The 22304-nt window shown below is 35.5% G+C and overlaps 1 protein-coding gene across 3 annotated transcripts in view; it reads right to left on the bottom strand.

Annotated features, from left to right (window-relative positions):
• The window catches only part of MKLN1 (muskelin 1), a 177822-nt gene that overhangs the window by 86906 nt on the left and 68612 nt on the right, over positions 1 to 22304 (bottom strand). For all 3 annotated transcript variants that reach the window (XR_003609795.2, XM_088018511.1, XM_028106146.2), the window contains exons 6-8: positions 21880 to 22072; positions 5799 to 5876; positions 3220 to 3285 (exon numbers count right to left, since the gene is read on the bottom strand). Coding sequence is in view for 2 of the 3 variants with exons in the window: in XM_088018511.1 (XP_087874637.1) it covers positions 3220 to 3285; positions 5799 to 5876; positions 21880 to 22072 (337 nt within the window). In the remaining variant the exon portion in view is untranslated. The remainder of the gene's footprint in view (positions 1 to 3219; positions 3286 to 5798; positions 5877 to 21879; positions 22073 to 22304) is intronic.

The following is a 22304-nucleotide window of genomic DNA, read 5'->3' as shown; positions in this document are numbered from 1 at the left end:
GAATAAAGAAGCAAGCAAGCAAACACTTTCATATAATTAGTACAGAACAAAGGTTCAGATTTCCATAGAAGGGCTCTACCAAGTGACAAGCAACACGCCTTTAACCTCTATTTAGTTATCAAATACTGGGATTTTTGCCTGAGTCTCATTACCTATCCTGAGAGATGAAAAAAGGCTGGCACTATAGGTTCTCAAATTCAACGAGAGTTACCCAACAAAGAACTTTGTGGTACAATGAACATTTAAATTTTCATCTGAACAAACTTCCACATTGAAACAGAATAGATATACCTTTTCTCTCTATTTGCCCTATTTTACCCAGAGTTAAAGAACCGAACTGGAGAAGTGCCAGGTATAGGGATCATAGTCAATAAAACTGACATACATATTCAGTAGGACAAAATACTATATTTCTTCTCTACCATGGTATAAATGACAGAATTCACTTAGGATGACAGAAAGCTCTGAAATTAAGTAGTAAAATGTATGCTATCAGGTACTTTTCTAAATTGTTACTCTACCCTTAGAGCTAGAGCAAAATGAAAAAAAAAATAAAAAAATAAAAAAAATTTAGGAACCATTATATTTTTAAGAAAACAAGATACATGAAACACTGGGAAGCAATAATTGCTTTGAAATACAAGCCACTTTAAAGATGAAATGAACTCTATGAAGTTTTACACTAGTGAAGGTCTTCTTAACTTTTTAAGAGTCCTTTTGATGATCTGATTCTCTTCCTAGAAAAATGTACATACAAACAAAATTTTGTATATAACTTAACCAGATTAAGAGCCCTTGCTCCAGAAATCCTTAAAATGAATATTTAAAATAATGACTGGGGGTCTCTACTACGTTTCACTACTCTGGCATCAACTTTATTAAGATAAAACTTCTAGGTTATTCAAACTCTACTTGGGGAAAGTCATTCTTTACTACTAACTCTACCTAATCCTTATCAGCAAAATTCTTAATTTTTTTTTCTAAAAATCTTAGAAGTATATGGTTTCCCTTCCTCTCTAAAATATCAGTCAGGACAACACAGATAAAAGATGAAGCAAATATACTGAAATAACATTGGTTAGTTAAAATGTGGGATTATGGGTAAGTTATTTTTTTTCCTCAAGACTGCTTTTCAAGTTGTTTTAAATTATTTTTCCAAAGTTTTAAAATTGTTTTAAAATATTTCCACTGTGTGATTCTGTCAAAAACTCAAACCAAAAATTAAAAAGGTCTCTAGACTTACATAAAATTCTCTCATTAAAACCAATCAGTATATACTGTACATAATGTTGCACATAAAAATACATATTACATAAGTAATATATACATTATATACAAAATACATTATTTGATTTAACTCTCCCAATAACATATTATTCCCATTTTAATCATCATTATAACTCATTCATGATCAAATAAAAAGTCAGTGGTAAAGTCAGGATTCAACCCCAGGTATGTCTAACACACTGCCTTCTCACAAACTGAACCCTCAACCATTATATTTGGTTGCTATGTCAGTAAGACCAGACTAGAAAAAGTTCTTTCAAAGATTAACAATAAATATAATCTCTTTGAAGATGATTAAGATCAATCTCATGGTATCCGTTATAAGAGGGCTCTGGTACAGACATGATAGGAAAATACCTTGGTAACTGATACTATTAATAGTTTTATAATAGAAATAGAAGGATTTCTAAAGAGCAAATCCAAAGATATCCCAAATTCTGCTCTGTACCTAAATTAAATTCAGAAAGCATCAAACGTTGCCTGAAGGAATGCAAAGCTCTATATAACAGTTAATTTTTCTACCTAGATCCCAAGGTAATGATCACTACAGCCTTGAAGAAGCATAGTCTATATACTAGAAAAGAATAAGCAGAATCATCAGAAAATTTAAATATATTAGAATATAACCAACAACATGGGTGCCTAAGTGGCTGAGTCAGTTAAGCATCTGCCTTTGGCCCAGGTCATGATCTCAGGGTCCTGGCATTGAGCCCCGTGTTGAGCCTACTCAAAGGGGAGTCTGCTTCTCCCTCTGCCCCTCCCCCCTGCTTGTGCTTACTGTCTCTCTCTCTCAAATAAATAAATAAAATCTTAAAAAAAAAAAGGAACGCATATGTATATTTATTGGATTTTCAGAAGAAAGGAAGCCTAAGACTCTACAGCTGAGTCAAACCTGTATCTGTGGGAGGGAAAGGATTTGGGGAGATAGACCAACATTAGGGGAGCAAGTTCAGATGCCCTGAAATGAACCTCTTCCATACAGAAACTAGTAATACTCCTAAACCAGCTCACAGGTTACTATACAAATTTAGCAATTTATTTTAAGAGATATTATAACCTCTCTTCTTGTTACTTACAAAACATTTGTGAAAATACATTAATGCCTAGAAGATAATTATCTAAACTGCGATAATTTTTATTCTTAATTACTTTATGATGTGAGTCAACAAAAATTATTCCTGAGGCACCATGAATCAGCATAACACAGTAACAGAACTGAAAAAGTAAAAGTAAAATATTACTTGAATGGATACTGACACTCCCTTAAGTATTCTAAAACCAAATAATAAAGGAAAATTATACTGAATTCTTGGTATTTGCTTTTCCAGATGGTAATTTAAAACCTACTATAATTTTAGCATTAACCTCTAAATACAATGGTATCTAAGTTGTCCCAGGCTGTAGAAACCTAAGAAAAATTTTACCAAGTTACAGAATAAAGTCTAAAAGGCAGCAAAAAAGAATAGCTAAAACAAATTATTTATAGGTTTATGAAGAGTGTTAAGCAATTAGTGGATCTATCAACACTTAAGCTACTTAATTTGATATTCTTTCTCAAAAAATATCTTCATTCTCTTGCAATAATTCCCATATTACAGCATTAAAATACAAGTGCACCGAAAACCCAGAAATACTCCACAGTTTACTACAAAAACCAAACATATATAAAACCACACACACTCACAGCTAGAAAGGGCAGCACATTTCTTTTAGGTTACCTAATATCAATTGTGCAGCAGTCTCCCTTCCCTCATGTGTTACTACCTCCTTTATGTTAAATCTGTGGCTAATGTCCTATTTTCTTTGCTACTTGGTTATTACGGCTGGTATTTCACCTCTGCAATGAATGGAAGAAGTATCTTTGTGCTTACCTTATATTTTAGAATGTATAACTTTTAAAAGAATTTGCTTTCCACTGCAAATATTCCTCACCTGTTTGAACATCAATAACCATTTGGTGGCCCCCTCTCATTCCTGGTCGGTTATCTTCTCCATCACCTGAAGAAGAAACAAATATGTTCTTTAAAAAGAATAAAAAAGGGGCGCCTGGGTGGCTCAGTCGTTAAGCATCTGCCTTCGGCTCAGGTCATGATCTCAGGGTCCTGGGATCAAGTCCCACACTGGGCTCCCTGCTCGGCGGGAAGCCTGCTTCTCCCTTTCCCACTCCCCCTGCTTGTGTTCCTGCTCTTGCTATCTCTCTCTCTGTCAAATAAATAAAATCTTTAAAAAATAAATAAATAAAAAGAATAACAGAATAACTGGAAATCCAGAGTAACTGCATTCATAAGTCTGCAATGAGCAGTACAATTAAAACAGATTTATTCTTTCAGGGGCGCCTGGGTGGCTCAGTCGTTAAGCGTCTGCCTTCGGCTCAGGTCATGATCCCAGGGTCCTGGGATCAAGCCCCGCGTCAGGCTCCCTGCTCAGCAGGAAGCCTGCTTCTCCCTCTCCCACTCCCCCTGCTTATGCTCCCTCTCTCGCTGTGTCTCTCTCTGTCAAATAAATAAAATCTTAAAAAAAAACAAAAAACAAAAACCAAATTTATTCTTTCAATATCAAGAACAAGTAAAAAGACTCAAAAGAAATAATATATTTATGTTTATAATAATTACCCTGCTCTTTTTCAGGCTATTAATTCAACAGGAAACATTCTTCAATGTATTTATGACCAGTGCCATAAATCCGCAAGGATGCAGGATATTCCATAAAAACATTAAGACAAAAAATTCTAAACTATTGGCGTGACAAAGTGAAGGGGGAAAACAGTTACAGAATTAGATCTCAGGTCTCTAGTCCAAGCATACCTAATTAGTATAATGAGCAGTTTTAAAGTTCATACAACTAAGCTACTGAAAACCAGTATGTTATTAAGTTTTGTATTAATTTATATTACCACATAACTTGAGTACTGACCGAGAAGTGTAAGATTTACTTCCCTCTGATTCCTATTTTCATCATGGAGATTAACAGGCAGTTTGAAATATAATCAGGGAAACTTTTAAACTTCTGTAGAACTATGGTTCAACTTGTATTATATCTTACTTTATATCAAATCTTATATAAAGATACAACTTCATTTCAATGGTTCAACAGGTTGCAGGATTCTAATGCCTGTCTTGATATAAACCAGAAAACTTTTTCTTTATAACTCCCCTATTAACTGAAATATATTACTTCAGCTAATAATTTTCCATGTCTCAGCTTTCTCCTATATAAAACAGGGACCATCCACGGTTTTACTAATTTCACTGGGGTACTGTGAAAAATACTGAAATGTCAGTTCTTATATAGGGAAGATATCACGCCAAACTGAAGTATCATTCCATTTCTACTGTATTCAAGGACTTTTCATTCAGAACTCCTCTGCAAATTCTTTCTCCTTTCCAATATAGTTATGTTAAGATTTCACGGCTTGTTATCATTGAGGTTTTATCTTTTTCTTCCTTCTTCCCCGCCCAGTCAGTATTGCCACTTTCAAGAACAGAGTAAGACACTAAAATAAATTTATTGTCAATATGTTTGCATTTTATATATTTAACCCATTAGTTTTCAAATACACAATTACAATCTGCTACAACATGTGTTTCTCTGACAAAAATCACCTCAAAAATGACTGATAAAGCAGGAGAAATGATGTCTGAATAACAGAAATTATGGAGGTTTGTAAGCAATTTTCTCCAGTATATTAATGTTTAACACTATCAGGGGAGAGCTTTCTCCCAATTAAAGAGAAGTGCTTAGTAATTTATGGACTGTCAGAAAAAAGCTAAACATCCACAGAACTGCCTTCCTTTAATGCAAGTAATTGCACTAAACAATTGCTACACTTTCCACTACATTAACCATCTGGCAAAGCAGTGAGTCAAGATCAAGAAGTGACAAATACTTTCCCCTGTATTAAAAAATGGATTAATGGAGAAGACTATGCTCAGGATCAGATTTTAAGTTTTGATAAATACCCTCTAAGGTTGACAGCTGAAAGAAGGAAGCATGAGTCCCAGGGCTTAAGCCTCCAATCTCACTGTGATGCTCAACAGAAATGCCTGTAAGGAGTTAACTGTACACCAGTATTTATTTTTATCAGGGTTACCACGCTAGTTTTCATTCGTATCTGCTTCAAAAGTTCCAGAGATTTAGAATGGCATGCCCCATTTCTACTTTCCTCATAAGCCCTGTTCATTTTAGTGAGCAATTCTGCAAAACTGAAGGTGTATCAGGAACACATATGGCATGACAACACTATGCCTATAATTTTACAGTACCTCTATAAACACAGTTTATGAGGGGATTTTGTGTTAAAACTGCCCAATCTTCTGTTGTAGTGATAAAACAAAAAGGTTTACAAGAAAAGTTTAATATTGTAAACTAACTCCTCTATCTAGTTAAGGAACCTATATCTTATGTTAAACACTTGATATCCCACACAAAGTACTGTAAAACTTGAGCTGCCCTGGGAAAAATGAAACAGACATTAAAGCAAAACCACTCACAACCCAGAAAATAAGGCTTACCTTTGGTGCTTTTGGGAATAATTTGACTCCATCGTGGCTTATATTCCTGTTGACTGATGTACTGATTGAACAAACCATCTGCAAATATCCAAGAATGAGAGAGAATTATTTATATCTTAACTGGCTTACACTTTTTATTATAGCAAAAAAACGAAAAAGCCTATATTAAGGGAAATTACTAAAAAGCACATTCTTAGAAAATGTGTCACTTCAGTTTTCACGCTATCTCAAATATAAATAGTAAAGTATTAGTTGACACAACCATGTAAACAAATTGTTTTAGTGGCAGCTCATACTAAATTTACTATGTTTTCCCCATTTTTGTCATGACAAATACAAGAAAACTAGAGAAGAAAATGAGTGCCATGACAACTTTGGTGTAGGCCCTTATATCTTCAGGAAGATTCATTTTGTCTTAGTTAAGATAGACTAAATATGACTTAATTAAAAAAACAACTTTATGAACTAGGCATTATCATCTCTGTTTTACAAATGGAGAAACGTGTGTTTAGAGATAATTAAGGAACTTAACCAAAATCATGCAGCTCTTAAGTGGTAGGCAGGGCCTTGTGTTTCACTCTGCCTTACTTCTGAACTTATTTCATCAATAAATTAGTAATTTACTTCTTAAGAGGAGTTGTTACACTAGCTGCCATAGATTGAACTCCCCATATGTATCTATTTCAATAATTATCAAGCCCTAATCCCATGTCCCTCAACAAAGATTAATTTAAGAATGGTGTGGACCCCAATTCTGGCTAATGTATCCAATGTTTCCTTTGCTTATAAATAAACATACCAAGAAGATAAATCTACTTTTATTCTTCTGGAAATTTTCCTATCTGTATGCGATGTACGGATCTGTACAGGTATGAGAATGAAGTCAATTCAATAATGACGACAAAGCAGAGACAGGAAAAGAAACTGGATCACTGAACTGACCAACCATGAAATCTACCTCTGGACTTGTCATGTCATATAATAACATATTCTTACTTTTTAAACAAGGGTTTTCTTTTACATGAATCCATGTAGATTATAATTTATAAAGACAACTTTACTATAAATTCTATCATTTGACTCTGATCTCAATCTGAAAAAAGGTTTTCCCTTTTTCTTCATTTAGTCACTGAACATAAATACTTTTCCAAAGAATTTATAAGTAAAACTGTCTGTTCTCCGTGACTTACACACTTGCCACAGACTGGGTAACGTACAGACATCTCCCTAATTTCTTTCTTTTCTGGGTAATTATGAAGCTCAACTGCAACCACACCCTTTAGCTTTCAAGTCTTTTCAGATGGCTTTAACTAAAAACTTCCAACCCATATACGCCTCTAGTTGCTCTTTTTCTTTGCCTTTAGGACTTCAAAGTTTTTGTAAAAAGAAAGTTCTAATATTCTTTCCTTTTGAAGTCAGCACTCAGACATTAGCGGTTATATTTTAATTGTTATAGTAAGGGGAACAAGTAGATTCATGAGTTATTTTCTTTTAAGATTTTATTTATTTATTGGAGAGAGAGTGAGAGAGAGTGCAAGAGCAGGGGGGGAGGGATAAAGGCAGAGGGAGAAGCAGGCTCCCTGCTGAGCAGAGCCTAACGCCAGACTCCCGGGAAAGGACCCCAGGACCCTGAGATCATGACCTGAGCCAAAGGCAAACGCTTAACCAACTGAGCCACCCAGGCGCCCGATTCATGACTTATTTTAGTGAGAGTGTTTCTATCATAATCTACTCCCCTGTGGGCTTTTCTGGTAATTCTTGCCCATCCACCCTACTCTGACCAATACTCTCCCATTACAAGAACTGGAAAGCTCTTTTTCAGATAAAATTAACAGAGGCTCCTATTAATAATGATAAGATGATAGTAAAATATGTATCATTAATTTAGAATTCTATAGACATAAAACAGAGTAACTGAATTTTATTCAGTTTTGAGAAAGACACATAAAAGTTAAATAATCCTTTTTAAAAAATTAAACAGAAGACAATTATTTGATAAAGACAATGATTTTAAAATATGCATTAATTCTACATAATGGCTAACTGAAGAGAAAGAAAAAAGTAAAAGACAGGAATATACAGAGACGAATAGAAAACTAAGAAAGACAAGGAAACTGCAGACATGAAAAATACAAAGCAAAAATAGAGAAAACTAGAAAAGTTATAAATTTCATTTTTTTAACAGTAACCAATTGCCAGATTACATAAGTCTCTTATACTAATTATAATTAGTTATACAACTTTGATAAGTAAGTTCCTTATTTGTAAAACTTGTTTTTAAGAGTTGGATAGGGCCAGAGGTTCCTTCCAAATTCTGGCACACTAAGATTCCACCACTGTTATAACCCAATATATTTACTGGAACTATGTGTGTCTGGCCGATTTTACCTTATGTTCATTTTGGGAAAGTCTTCATCTCCTCTTTCAACCCTTAGGCGTTATTGCACTATTTGGAAAGGGAACTCATAATCCACCAGGGAAAATTCTTTTAAGAGCTGCTATGGCAGTGATCACATCAAGAGTTCTACTCAAATGAAGGATCCCATCCCTGATCTTTCAAGTCCTTCTGAACATTGCAAGTAAAATTAAATTCTCTAATTGTTTCTTCAACCAATCCTTCTACGCCCACTCCTACTAACCTAAAAAGCTTACAAATACTCTACCCATCAAGACCTTCATGTTGTTTTTCTTTAATCAAACACAATTGTCCTATGAAAATATTGTTAGTAATTTTCAAAGCAAAAAGAACTCCCCAACATTATATAATTTCTGTAAAATAATTTGTAAATACACACAGAGACACACAGGTGGAAAAAAGTAAAACACTGTAATGCATCAAAAAGTTATGTGGTTTTCTTTGGTTTCTAGGATTAGGATGATTTTTTTATTGGGGTTTTTTTTCTTTATACTTTCCTGTTTTCCCAATTTTTTTGCATTGAGTACTACAATTACCAGAAGCCACAAAACAACTAATATATGGAATTATTTTCTAAACCTCAAAAGAATTTTGTAACATAGTTATTGTTACATATTGTGACATAAGCCATTTTCATAGCCTTTGTTAGTCCTGAAATGTCTATTCTTCACAACTCACTAGACACATCCACATTTCGACAATCAGTGCTTTATACATTAACATTAGCTTGTTTATAACAAGACAAAGAGAGCCAAATATGTCCAAAGTTTATTTACAGTCAGGCTTGCAGAGGATATTACTTGCAACATTTAAAATATTAACTACTCCAAGTTTAAAATATTAGAAATTATGATGGTCTTATTCTAGGTAGATAAAATTAATCTTCTCCTGAAAAATGGACAGCTAATAGCACATCAGATATGCTCAGTATATAATAAAAGCTTAGAATAGAAAAAAAGGGCAGAGAACAGGGGGACTTTCCTAGCCACATGATTGACATTTCCTCTGAGTCATCTTAATGTTAGTATCTTAACATTAAAAAAAAATCGTGCATAAAACAACTACTTTCAATAAAGCACATTCCTAGTATATAATGGTAACCTAACAAGGCACACCATTTTGCACAGAGTAGCCAAGCAAACATTTGAAAAAAATTATTTGGGGAACTTTTAAATTTGTCTCCCTCTTTCCCTAATGAATTCCTTTTGTCTTCACTCTTCTAAAAGACAACAATTCTCTTTGATGTCTCCTACTCTTCTGTGGAGACTCTTATGAAACACAAAGAAAATTACTTAGATACAGCATCAAATCTGGAAATAACTTTTCAAAAAAAATCTTACCAAAGAAAAAAGAATTGACTTTTATTGAGTACCAACTGTGAGCAAAACACCACAAAGGTTAAACTAATTTACTCCTTAAAAAAAACCTACACTATGAGGATTATTAATTATTGCAAAGGTTAAAAAAGTAAGGTTTAGAGAAGTTAAATAACATGCCCGAGGACTCCCAACAAAAAGGTATAAAGCCCAATTTCAAAGTCCAAAATCTTTTCAACTCTCCGGACTAAATATAAAGATGGATATATATATATACATATATATAAAATGGACTAACATACATATAATAGACTATTTTTTTATTACAATCTAAGATAAAATACTATGACAGACACGGCAAAATTTACCTATTCAACAACACATGAAAATAACCAAGACTTTGGAAAAGAGAACTTGCCATACCAGATCATTCTACTACATATTAAACAAATCCAATCTTAAAATAATGAAAAGAGTTGAAAAAATTATGATTTATTTTATTTTTTTAAGATTTTATTTTTTTGACAGAGAGAGACACAGCGAGAGAGGGAACACAAGCAGGGGGAGTGGGAGAGGGAGAAGCAGGCTTCCTGTGGAGCAAGGAGCCCAATGTGGGACTCGATCCCAGGACCCTGGGATCATGACCTGAGCCGAAGGCAGATGCTTAACGACTGAGCCACCCAGGCACCCAATTATTTATGATTTAAAGGAAACAATGTAATCTCCCTCTTAAATGAAGACCTACTGCTACTGTGGCTAAAGTTTACTTTTTATGTTTCATATCTTCTCTGGAATGCTGGTTTGCCCTACCCTAGATTACTTACTGAAGCATTCCTGTTGTTTGCAAGTGGTTCCTTGTAAGCAATGGCTTGTTTGAGAAGTTAGCTGTTCTACCAAAAAACAAAATAAAAACCAAACCAAACACCTCTTCTTTTGAAAGAAATCATGGCTTAACATAAAACAAAAGCTAGAAATCTATAAATTTATAAATCTATAAATTCCAGCCCTCTCATATCCCTCTACACTACCAACTACCCAATTCTCTTATTAGCTTTTTGACATTGATTCATGTTATAATATTAAATCATATAACCACGCCAAACAAAAATATTATGACTTAAAAAAATATGTATTTGCATTTTACAGAGAAAAATGATAAAGATGACTCTCATTTAATCTATCCTAATATGCATTATTGCCTCTTGCCAGGGAAACGGGGTTATCAATAAATAGTCCAGATGGATCTGGAGTAGGTTACATGGAATAGCTACTTTCAATAAAATGACATGCTTTAAGAATCTTCTTTTATGTCTTCAAAAAGAAAAGTAATAATGCAAATGTTTATTAAGGCTTTGGTAAAGAGTAATACTACATGCTACAGAAACTTTATCTTTTTAAAAGATTTTATTTATTTCATTTTAGAAAGAGAGAGAGAGTGAGCAGGGGAAGGGGCAGAGGGAGAGGGAGGGAATCTCAAGCAGACTGTTGACCTGAGCTGAAATGAAGAGTTGGCCACTGAGACACCCAGGTGCCCTGAAATTTTATTTATTTATTTATTTATTTATTTATTTGTTTATTTATTTATTTATTTATTTTTAAAGATTTTATTTATCTGACAGATAGACAGTGAGAGGGAACACAAGCAGGGGGAGTGGGAGAGGGAGAAGCAGGCTTCCTGCCGAGCAGGGAGCCCGATGCGGGGCTCGATCCCAGGACCCTGGGATCATGACCTGAGCTGAAGGCAGACGCTTAACGACTGAGCCACCCAGGCGCCCCTGAAACTTTATTTTTTAACAGAACAAGTTTAATTTCTAGAAATCAAAGTTATAAGCTTGAAATCCCTTGAAACAATAAAAATGCTGCAACGATTAAAGCAGGGTAAAGATTTTTTTCAAAATACATTGCTTTTAGTAATTTGTTTTAATTTAAAAGAATTCCCTTTTAAGATCTCAAATAAATGACAAGTTGATACCTCTGCATCCCAAATACTCACCATGTTCCTATATTCCTCTCTTGTAAGATCTTGCCTTTTGTTTTGATATGCCTGCTTGTAGATATTTTATATGATTCAGCAAAAGTTTAGGCTCTCTATTGAAATAATGACATTCTCATCTATAAAAATATGACAACACTCATTCCACTGTTTTGAAAGTCTCAAAAACAAATTAAAAAGTGAGCCATTTAAACATTACTGTGAACTAGGTTTAAAAATTACTTCCAGGGTGCCTGGGTGGCTCAGTTGGTTAAGCGACTGCCTTCGGCTCAGGTCATGATCCTGGGGTACCTGGGATCGAGTCCCACATCGGGCTCCCTGCTCAGCGGGAAGTCTGCTTCTCCCTCTGACCCTCCCCCCTCTCATGCTCTCTTTCTCTTTCTCTCTCTCAAATAAATAAATAAATAAAATCTTTAAAAAAAATTACTTCTATGTTTTAAGAGGAAGTCAGGCAGTTGCTAGTATTTCTATTTCAGACAAACATCTAAAGCAGGAAATCAGAAGGGTCTGATAAAAGTAAAACTATGCAAAAGAAATGAAAATATCACTTAGGAGAAAGCATGCTAAGACCGAGTTGTTAACAATTTTAAAACTATTTAAAGTCTCTAGGTCCAACACCACCTCTTTTTTGCCCCTATGATTAAGACTATTACAAACACATTTCATACAGTCCTAACTAGGCACAAGCTGTTCTTGTCTCCAGTAGTGAATATCCTCTTAAAAAGTACATGATAAAAAATGAAACTTAGGAAGTTTTTACCAAGAGGGGGAAAAAAAATGTTCAAACCTCATCCAAGATTTAAAAAAAAAAAAGGGCATATATAATAGTACTGCAACCTATACCCAAAGTTCTATCAAACTCATTTCTCATCAAAACAGAGATGACAGGAGTGCCTGGGTGGCTCAGCTGGTTAAGTGTCCAACTCTTGATCTTCGCTCCAGCCATGATCTTAGGGTAGTGAGATAGAGCCCCCCCGCCCAGGCTCCACAGTGAGTGTGGAGCCTGCTTAAGATTCTCTCCCTCTGCCCTCCTCTTGCTCGCATACATGAGCTCTCTCTCTCTCGGAAGAGGAGGAGAAATCCTAAAGGATATATGCTTAAGACAGAAGAAAAATGATCCTAGATACAAGATCAAAGATGCAAATATTACTGAAGAACAAAAAAATTAGTAAGTAATTCGGTGCAATAAGTAAGAATAGTAATATTTTATAGGGTCTTTGAATGTGGTATCAAAATAAAGGACAACAATAACATATGAGTTGGAAGGTGACTAGATGGGAGTTGAAAGTCCACTAAGTCCTAGTACAGGAAATGGAAAAAGGCGCTGATTAATTTTGTTAAATATGTATACTTGCTGTAATTTCTAGACTGATCATATAGTCTAGATAAACAAAGTATGTTGCTTCCAAACAAAAAGAAAAAAATGAAAATTAAAAAGTTTTAAGAGTTAACAACCAAAAAATAAAGGACGTGACAAAGTATATATAATAAAATGGTAAGATTAAACCTATATATTTACCACTAATTCTATCACGCAAATGAAATAAATGCTCAAATCAAAAGAAGGCAGATTTTTTTGAACTAAATTTATAGGAGATGTTTATTAAAAAAAAAAAAGGATACAGAATGGTTGAAAATAAAAGGTAAAAAAGAAAGATACATTATGCAAATACTTACCAAATGAAAGCTTAAGGTAAGACAATTTGTACCTTTAAGCAAAACACTACTAGACTCAGCCACAGCAACTTCTTGCTAGACACGTCTCCAAAGGTAAGGGAAGCAAGGGTAAAAATAAACTATTGGGACTTCATCAAGATAAAAAGCTTTTGCACATCAAAGGAAACAGTCGACAAAACCAAAAGACAACTGATGGAATGGAAGAAGATATTTGCAAATGTCTTATCAGATAAAGGGCTAGTATCCAAAATCTACAAAGAGCTTACCAAACTCAACACTCAAAAAACAAATAATCCAATCAAGAAATGGGCAGAAGACATGAACAGATATTTCTCCAAAGAGGACATACAAATGGCCAACAGACACATGAAAAAGTGCTCAACATCACTCGGCATCAGGGAAATAGAAATCAAAACCACAATGAGATACCACCTCACACCAGTCAGAATGGCTAAAATTAACAAGTCAGGAAACAAAAGATGTTGGCGAGGATGCGGAGAAAGGGGAACCCTCCTACGCTGTTGGTGGGAATGCAAGCTGGTGCAGCCACTCTGGAAAACAGTAAGGAGGTTCCTCAAAAAGTTGACTACGACCCAGCAATTGAACTACTGGGTATTTACCCCAAAGATACAAATGTAGTGATCCGAAGGGGCACCTGCACCCCAATGTTTATAGCAGCAATGTCCACAATAGCCAAACTATGGAAAGAGCCCAGATGTCCAATGACAGATGAATGGATAAAGGTGTGTGTGTGTGTGTGTGTGTGTGTGTGTGTGTGTGTGTGTGTGTGTGTGTGTGTAGATATAGATATATAGGAATACTACTCAGCCATCAAAAAAATTTGAAACCTTGCCATTTGCAACGATGTGGATGGAACAAGAGGGTATTATGCTAAGTGAAATAAGTCAATTTGAAAAAGACAATTATTCTAAGAAACAAAACGGAGGATCATAGGGGAAGAGAGGAAAAAAATAAAACAAGACAAAATCAGAGAAGGAGACAAACCATAGGAGACTCTTAGAATGGGAAACAAACTGAGGGTTACTGGGGGGGGTAACTAGGTGATGGACATTAAGGAGGGCATGTGATGTAATGAGCACTGGGTGTTATATGAAACTGATAAATCACTGACCTCTACTTCTGAAACTAATAATACATTTTATGTTAATTGAGTTTAAACAAAAAAATAAAGAACACTACTAGAGATAAAAACATTTCATAATGATAAAAGATTTAATTCAAAAATAAAGAGTTTAAATTGTGTATGTATCTAGAAACATGGCTTCAAAATATATAAAGCAAAATTGGACAAACCCATAAGAGATGGGCAATTCCAAAATCACGGGAGAAAGAGTTAACTTATTTTGTTTTGATAACAAAATTTTGATAACTGAGAGAATCTGATAGAAAATCACTATTGGTAAAGAAAATTTGTGCAACATGGTTAGCAAACTGAACTAATGGGGCATATACAGAAAACTGCCCCAACAAATAAAGAATTCATATTCTGTCCAAATATGTATGTTTATAAAAATTAAACAACTGGACCATATAGTAAGTCTCATCAAATTTCAAAGAACTAGAATTCTACAGAATATGTACTCTAACCACCAAGCCTTCATGCTAGAAATAAGTTAAAACAACAACGAAAATGAAATTTGGAATTTGGATATTTAATTTGGATATTAAAAACAAAACTACATTTCTATATAACTATGGCTCATAAACGAGCCATATTATTTCATAATGAAATTGTCGAACTGGACAAAAATGAAAATACTTCATAGCACAATTAAAAAATAAGTAGAAGGGAACTTATACCCTTAAATGTATATATGGGAAAATAACAAGTCTGGAAATTAATATGCCAAGAATCCATCTTAGTAAGTTACAAAAAGACAGAAACTTAGTTTCAAAGAGAGAAAGAAGACAACTAAAGCAAGAGTCGAAGACATTATAAATAACAGAAAGAATCAACAAACCAGAAACTGGTTTCCTCAAAAGACCAATAAACTTAATAAATTTCTGCAGTGAGAGTGATGGGGGGGGGGGGGGAAGAACTCATAAATGAGAAATAGAAGGAGTAAAAAGAGATATCCTGAAACAGAAATCCTGAAAACATTTAACAAGGGGATATCAGGCATATTTTCATGCCCAGAAGTTTGAAATTTTAAGTAAAACTGAAAAATTCCTAGAAAAAGATATCTTTTTTTTTTAAGATTTTATTTATTTATTTGACAGAGAGAGACACAGTGAGAGAGGGAACGCAAGCAGGGGGAATGGGAGAGGGAGAAACAGGCTTCCTGCCAAGCAGGGAGCCCGATGTGGGGCTCGATCTCAGGACCCTGGGACCATGACCTGAACCGAAGGCAGATGCTTAACAACTGAGCCACCCAAGCACCCCTAGAAAAAGATATCTTGTTAAAAGCTGAACCAACCAAACAACCCTGAATAGTCTTACAACATTTAATAAGTTGAACTGATAGACAAAAATACTTTCCCGAAACAATTTCTAAGCACAGCATAATGACAAATTCTACCAAGAATATGAGAAAGAATTCAAATCTTACACATACACGGGTTAAAGGAAGAAAAGGCTAACTCCTTAACACATTATGTGAGATCAGTGTAACAATGATACTAAACCTGAAGAGAAAGGTAAGATAAAGAAAAATTACAAGGCCAATTTTACTAATGAAAATATAGTCAGAAGAATTCTAACAAAACATTAGTCCATCTAAATCCAAAATAGACCAAAAAATATATGAGAAAGATAGATTTATCTGAGAAATGCAAAGTTAAGTATATTTGAGGTTTAACATTAGAAAAACAGTAACTATGATTTCACATATTAATACAATTCAGGAGGAAAAAAATCGTATCACAAAAGATAGAGAAAAATTGGTAAAATTCAATACCCATTTATAACATTAACTCTTAGCAATCTAGGAATCTAATACAGGATCTCCAAAACCCCACGGCACCTGGGTGGCTCAGATGGTTAAGCATCTGCCTTCGGCTCAGGTCACAATCCCAGAGTCCTGGGATCGAGTCCCGCATCGGGCTCCCTGCTCCTTGGGAGCCTGCTTCTCCCTCTGCCTCTCTCTCTCTCATGAATAAATAAAAATCTTAAAAAAAAAATAAAAGGATCTCCAAAACCCCAGATCAAATAACATACTTCACAATTAAATGTTGAAAGCATTTGTTTTGAGAACATGAACTACATAGGGATATCCACTATCATTACATCATCTCACCCTTGTACTAAATATCCTGGCCAAATGATTAAGCACAAGAGAACAAAACAAGGCATAGAGTTGGTCATTATGCATACATATTTTAAACTGAACAGAAATGAAAACACAACACAGCAAAATTTGTTATATACAGCTAGCAGTGTTTATGTCACCAACTAGATCCCAAGACCTGACACTGCCCACCTGCTTGTACTCACTAACCTTTGTCTTATATTTTTCCATAAGCTATTCTTTTCTGTTTAGCTCTTAACTCAGGTAAATGAAACCTGAAAGCACCCCTGAGGTGACGCAGACTGCCCTGACAAGAACCCCGCAGGCCCAGACCACCCAGACCTTTTGAGCTAAACCCCCAACCTGCACCTGCACAGAAGGACCATGGAGTGACCTCTGGAATGAACAACAACTACTTTTACCTCATTATAATACTAAAATCTCCACCCAAGGAGGAGCCTCAGCTTCATTTACACAACACACAATGTATGTGTAGGCATGTTTCTTTAAGGCACGTGTGTGACCTTATGCTCGCTCACCTCTACATATGATGACAAGGATTCCCAATCTAAATATTCATCCTGACCCTAAACAAAAGAAACCCAATCACCCTCTCTCAGGGAGTCACAGCTTTGGAAGCCATTCACTGTGATCTCCTCTGCTGCAAATGAGTTTTCTCTATGCAACAATTCAACCTGGTCCAGTTTCTGACTCACCAAGGAGTGAACTCATGTTGGCATTTAGAGGGTAACTCTTTTTTAGTATATGTGCTGCCAAAGTGAGCACTAGAGGGTAACTCTTTAACACCAAATCCTTGTATTAGTAAAGAAGGATCTCAAATTAATGGCCTCAGCTCTCATTTCATTAAAACTGAACTATGCAGAAAAAAGGAAATAATAAAGATAAAGGTAGAAATCAATGAAATAGAAAAACAGAGAAAGGCAAAGAAACCAACAATCACCAATTTCAAGAATAAGATATGACATAAAGATGTCATAAAGACATGAACAACTTTATGCCAATAAATTCACCAATTCAGATGGAATGGGAATATTCCCTAAAAGACGCAAACTACCAATGCTCACTCAAGAAGATATACAGAATATGAACAGCCCTGTTGCTATTAACAATATTAAATCTGTAGTTTAAAACCTTGCCACAGGGGTGCCTGGGTGGCTCAGTCGTTAAGCGTCTGCCTTCGGCTCAGGTCATGATCCCAGGGTCCTGGGATAGAGCCCCGCATCGGGCTCCCTGCTCAGCAGGAAGCTTGCTTCTCCCTCTCCCACTCCCCGTGCTTATGTTCCCTCTCTCGCTGTCTCTCTGTCAAATAAATAAAATCTTAAGAAAAAAAAAAAACCTTGTCACAAAGGTAATTCCTACAAGACTTGAGATCTCACTTAAAAAATGTGCTGAGAGGGAAACAGGCTTGCCACAAAATTAACAACCACCACATAAACCATGGAGTGAGAAGAAATGATTAAAGGGGGAAAGAGAGAAAAGGGAGAGGAGGAGGGGAAAGTGGGAAGGAGATAAAGACCTCCAGTTGAAACTTTAGGACCATTTTATTAAACTTTATCCCTCCCTTATCTTAAAAAAGCGAAGTTTAGGGTGCCTGGGCGGCTCAGTTGGTTAAGCGACTGCCTTCAGCTCAGGTCATGATCCTGGAGTACCAGGATCGAGTCCCGCATCGGGCTCCCTGCTCAGCAGGGAGTCTGCTTCTCCCTCTGACCTTCCTCCCTCTCATGCTCTCTACCATTCTCTCTCTCTCAATAAATAAATAAAAATCTTCAAAAAATAAAAAAAATAATAAATAAAAAAATAAAAAAGCGAAGTTTAATTTAAAGAGGAAGAAATAAGATAAACACTGCAAAGGGAGGTTAGGTTTTCTTTGAATACTTGCTGTTCCTAGGTGATTACTTTTGCCCATCATCACTGGATTCTACTTTTTCCCCCTGGCACTGTCAGGGAGAAAGTAGCAATAAATTGGTCCAGGGGTATTGGATCTGTAATGAAATTAAATATAAATGTAGGGGTGTTTCTAACAAATAGGAAGCCTATTAGAGACACTTTCTCTCAAATATCTCAAATACTCATATTTGAAGAACACACTAAGATACACTAAACATAATTTTTGTTTCCTCCATTATAAGATGCTTTTGATTCCCTAAGCTTTCCTATTTAGCAAACAGGAACTTCTTGCCCTTCTCTGCTATGTTTTTAGTGGAGCAGAAGCCAAAAAACTCTGCAGGGTTTACTTCCTTATTTGTCCAACAAATCATCATCAGTGAAGTCAGCAGCAAATTGAACAACCCTGGAAGGAATGTTTATTAACTAAACACTGTTCCAAGCCATTTGAGGAGTACAAAAAATATGACTGCGTTCTAAGTCTCAAGAATAGAGTAATTACCAATTTTCCCTAAAACTTGGGCCCTTCCTAGAGCCAGAAAGGTAAGTTAAGTCCGTGTAGTATCAAAGTTGCACACGACTTTAACAGTTTCTCTTAAATGAGTACATTGATAAAGACACAGTTTTTAAATATAACTGTTTTTAGCCTAGTAATAGCATAAAGTTGCCAGTGGTTTTTGTTGTTCTCATTGTTATTTACCTTAACAAAATATTACATGCCTTAAGATAAATATTTGAAGCAAAAGTAACAAACCATGAAGATACTTGTGACTTCCTCATCTTTAAGTTAAAAAAATGTATAGAATTCATTCTTAGAAATGGCATACATACATTTATACTTTCATCGGTGGCATTTTAATGGTTTGGGAGGAGACTAATAATCATATATATTCTATTTATTTATACTCCAAAGTTTATTCTATTTCAAACATAGTAATCATTTATTTGCAAGTATCATTACCAATTAAATAAGCAGTAACAATGTGTAAGGCTGAGAGGCAGGTTTGTTATTACAAAGCAATGGAGCCAAAAGCAATTCATTTCAAGTTAATTTAAAATTTATAAACTCAAAGAAGGCAGTACTGGTTCCATTTTCTTCAGTTGTAAAATATTCAACCTATTTGATAAATGAGCACATAATAATAATGGATGATAGGGGCGCCTGGGTGGCTCAGATGGTTAAGCGTCTGCCTTCGGCTCAGGTCATGATCCCAGAGTCCTGGGATCAAGTCCCGCATCGGGCTCCCTGCTCCCTGGGAGCCTGCTTCTCCCTCTGCCTCTCTCTCACTCTGTGTCTCTCATAAATAAATAAATAAAATCTTAAAAAAAAATAATGGATGATAACAGAGATAAGATTAAAATATGTGAAAGCAGAGAATGGAGAAAGTCTATTGTTCTATTAAAAAAAAAATCACCAAATTTCATTCCACAAGTTTTATACTGAGCACTAAGCTGTTTTTACTCGTAATGCTTCTAATACCAAATGGGTGGGGTTTTTTCTCACACCAGCTGTTTCTCCAATTTTCTGACACCAACTGGGTATCCAACAATCCAATTCTGACACTATCTACCTGAAGTTACTGTCAGATCCTTCTAAGTTAAAGGGCTCAGTCCCAAAAGACTATCCCCACTTCAGATGCCAACCCCAAAACCCAGGCCACCTGTACTTATTTACTGCCTGTAAATCTGGGATTCCCACAAACCCCCTCAGGTTCAATAATTCACCAGAGTGAGTGAGACAGAGAAAGAGAGAGAGAGATAATGCCCTCTTCAGGCACTTCAATGTTTAGGGGTTTCTTTGTTTTGTTTTTTTTGTTTTTTTTTATCTACTACCTAGGCATGATTCATTAAAACACTGGCCACTGGTGATTGAACTCAATCTCTGACCCCTATCCCCTCTCTGCAGATCACAGTGGGGTGGTGGGGCAGAAAATTTCAGCCCTCTACACACAGGGTTTGGTCTTTCTGGAAATCTGAAGCTATCTAGGGACCCTAGCCACCTGTCATCTCAGCATACAAAAAACACTCTTATCCCTCCACTAAATTTCAGGAGTTTTAGGAGACAAAGACCAAATATTTAAAAAAAAATTTTTTTTTAAGATTTTTATTTATCTGAGAGAGAAAGAGAGAGAGAGAGAGCATGCATGAGCAGTGGGGAGGGGGAGAGGGAGAGGGAGAAGCAGACTTCCCCACTGAGCAGGGAGTCCAACGCAGGGCTCGATCCCAGGACTGTGGGATCATGACCTGAGCCGAAGACAGACACTTAACGAACTGAGCCACCCAGGCACCCTATTAAAACGAATTTTTTTTTTAAGATTTATTTATTTGAGAGAGTGTGTACACACACATATACACACACACACATGTGTCTGAGCAGAGCGAGGGGCAGATGGAGCGAGGAAGAGAATCTTAAGCAAACTCCCCGCTAAGCAGGGAGCCCAAAGCCAGGCTAATCTCAAGACCCTGAGATCATGACCTGAGCCGAAACCAAGAGCTGGATGCTTAACTGACTGAGCCACCCAGGCATCCCAATATATTTTTTTCAATTATACCACAACACCTATTCTGTTCTTCGTCACTGTGGGAGATTATTTTTTAAAAGAATACCATTCCATAAAAAACAACAAAGATCCTTTTTAAAAATAACAAAACAGGGGCGCCTGGGTGGCTCAGTCGTTAAGCGTCTGCCTTCGGTTCAGGTCATGATCCCAGGGTTCTGGGATCGAGCCCCGCATCAGGGTCCCTGCTCCGTAGGAAGCCTGCTTCCTCCTCTCCCACTCCCCCCACTTGTGTTCCCTCTCTCTCACTGTGTCTCTGTCAAATAAATAAAATCTTTAAAAATAAACAAATAAAAAAATAAAAATAAAAACAACAAAACATACCAGGCCCTAAATATTCAAATAGATGTCATCCTCCAAAACAATTATCTTTGGAGATTATATCATGTTCTAATATTCACATTTCTTTCAAAACCAGATTAAAAACCAACCAAGAAAAATCAACAATTACGTAGCATCCATATCACACAGATGTTTCCAGTACAAATCTCCTCATTCATTATTCATTATAACTTTCTACTAATAACATTTTTTAACATATCCAACTATCCATTATGCCAAATTATGCCATTAAATAAATGGCAATTTTCTATCAACAAAAATACATAAAGCAATAGGCCTCCAAAACAGAAGGTAACATTTAAAGCCTTTTTGTAACACTGTTTAGTGCTAGTCAATGTTAGCATTCATAAATGCAATTGCATGCTTCCATGGTTTCCCAAGATGGCAATTTAGATTTAGATATGTGAGTTCAAATATGTTTCTTTGTTGTTTTTCAAGTATCATTATGGACCTACCTTATATAAAAGCAGCACATAATTCAACAAGCTAACAATCTTTACAGAGTAAAAAGAGGGGAAAAAAGGTAAACTAATAATTGGCATAAGATTATATTCTTTTCAAAAAACTATTTCTTGTATATACTTGAAATCACCCTAATAAACAAAGTTTACATGTTTATAACATACCATTTACAGCTTTTTCAATCAATTCTTCACAAGCATCAAAATCACCCTTCAACACCAGTTTATCATGTAGATCTGTTAACATGGGATGTTCCAGGGCAATCTTGGTTTTTTTTTGTAGCGATTCAAAGGCCTCTGTATAGTTGTGTTGTCTGAAGTGTTTTAGGCAAAGACGAATAGCTTCCTGTTCACGGTACTACTGGAACACAAGAGAAAGTATGAAAAGAAGAGATTTGCTTAGTTATTATGGTAGGCAATAAGTGACAACTAACCTAAAGTGAGCGTTTACTATGTGCTAAGCATTGTACTATTCATTAGTATCATTATTTCTACTTTGAAAGGCAAAGCTGAAGCTTAGTCAGTTGTAATAACTTGCCAAAAGTCACAAAAGCATATAGCAGAAAGATACAGAAGAGATGAAGATATAC

This window comes from Eumetopias jubatus, unplaced genomic scaffold, assembly GCF_037043125.1.
Source record: "Eumetopias jubatus isolate StellerSeaLion01/CBP00866 unplaced genomic scaffold, mEumJub1_p1.0 scaffold_14, whole genome shotgun sequence".
Classification (NCBI taxonomy): domain Eukaryota; kingdom Metazoa; phylum Chordata; class Mammalia; order Carnivora; family Otariidae; genus Eumetopias; species Eumetopias jubatus.
The sequence above is the reverse complement of the archived record's forward strand: the minus strand, read 5'-3'. Positions and strand labels throughout refer to the sequence as shown.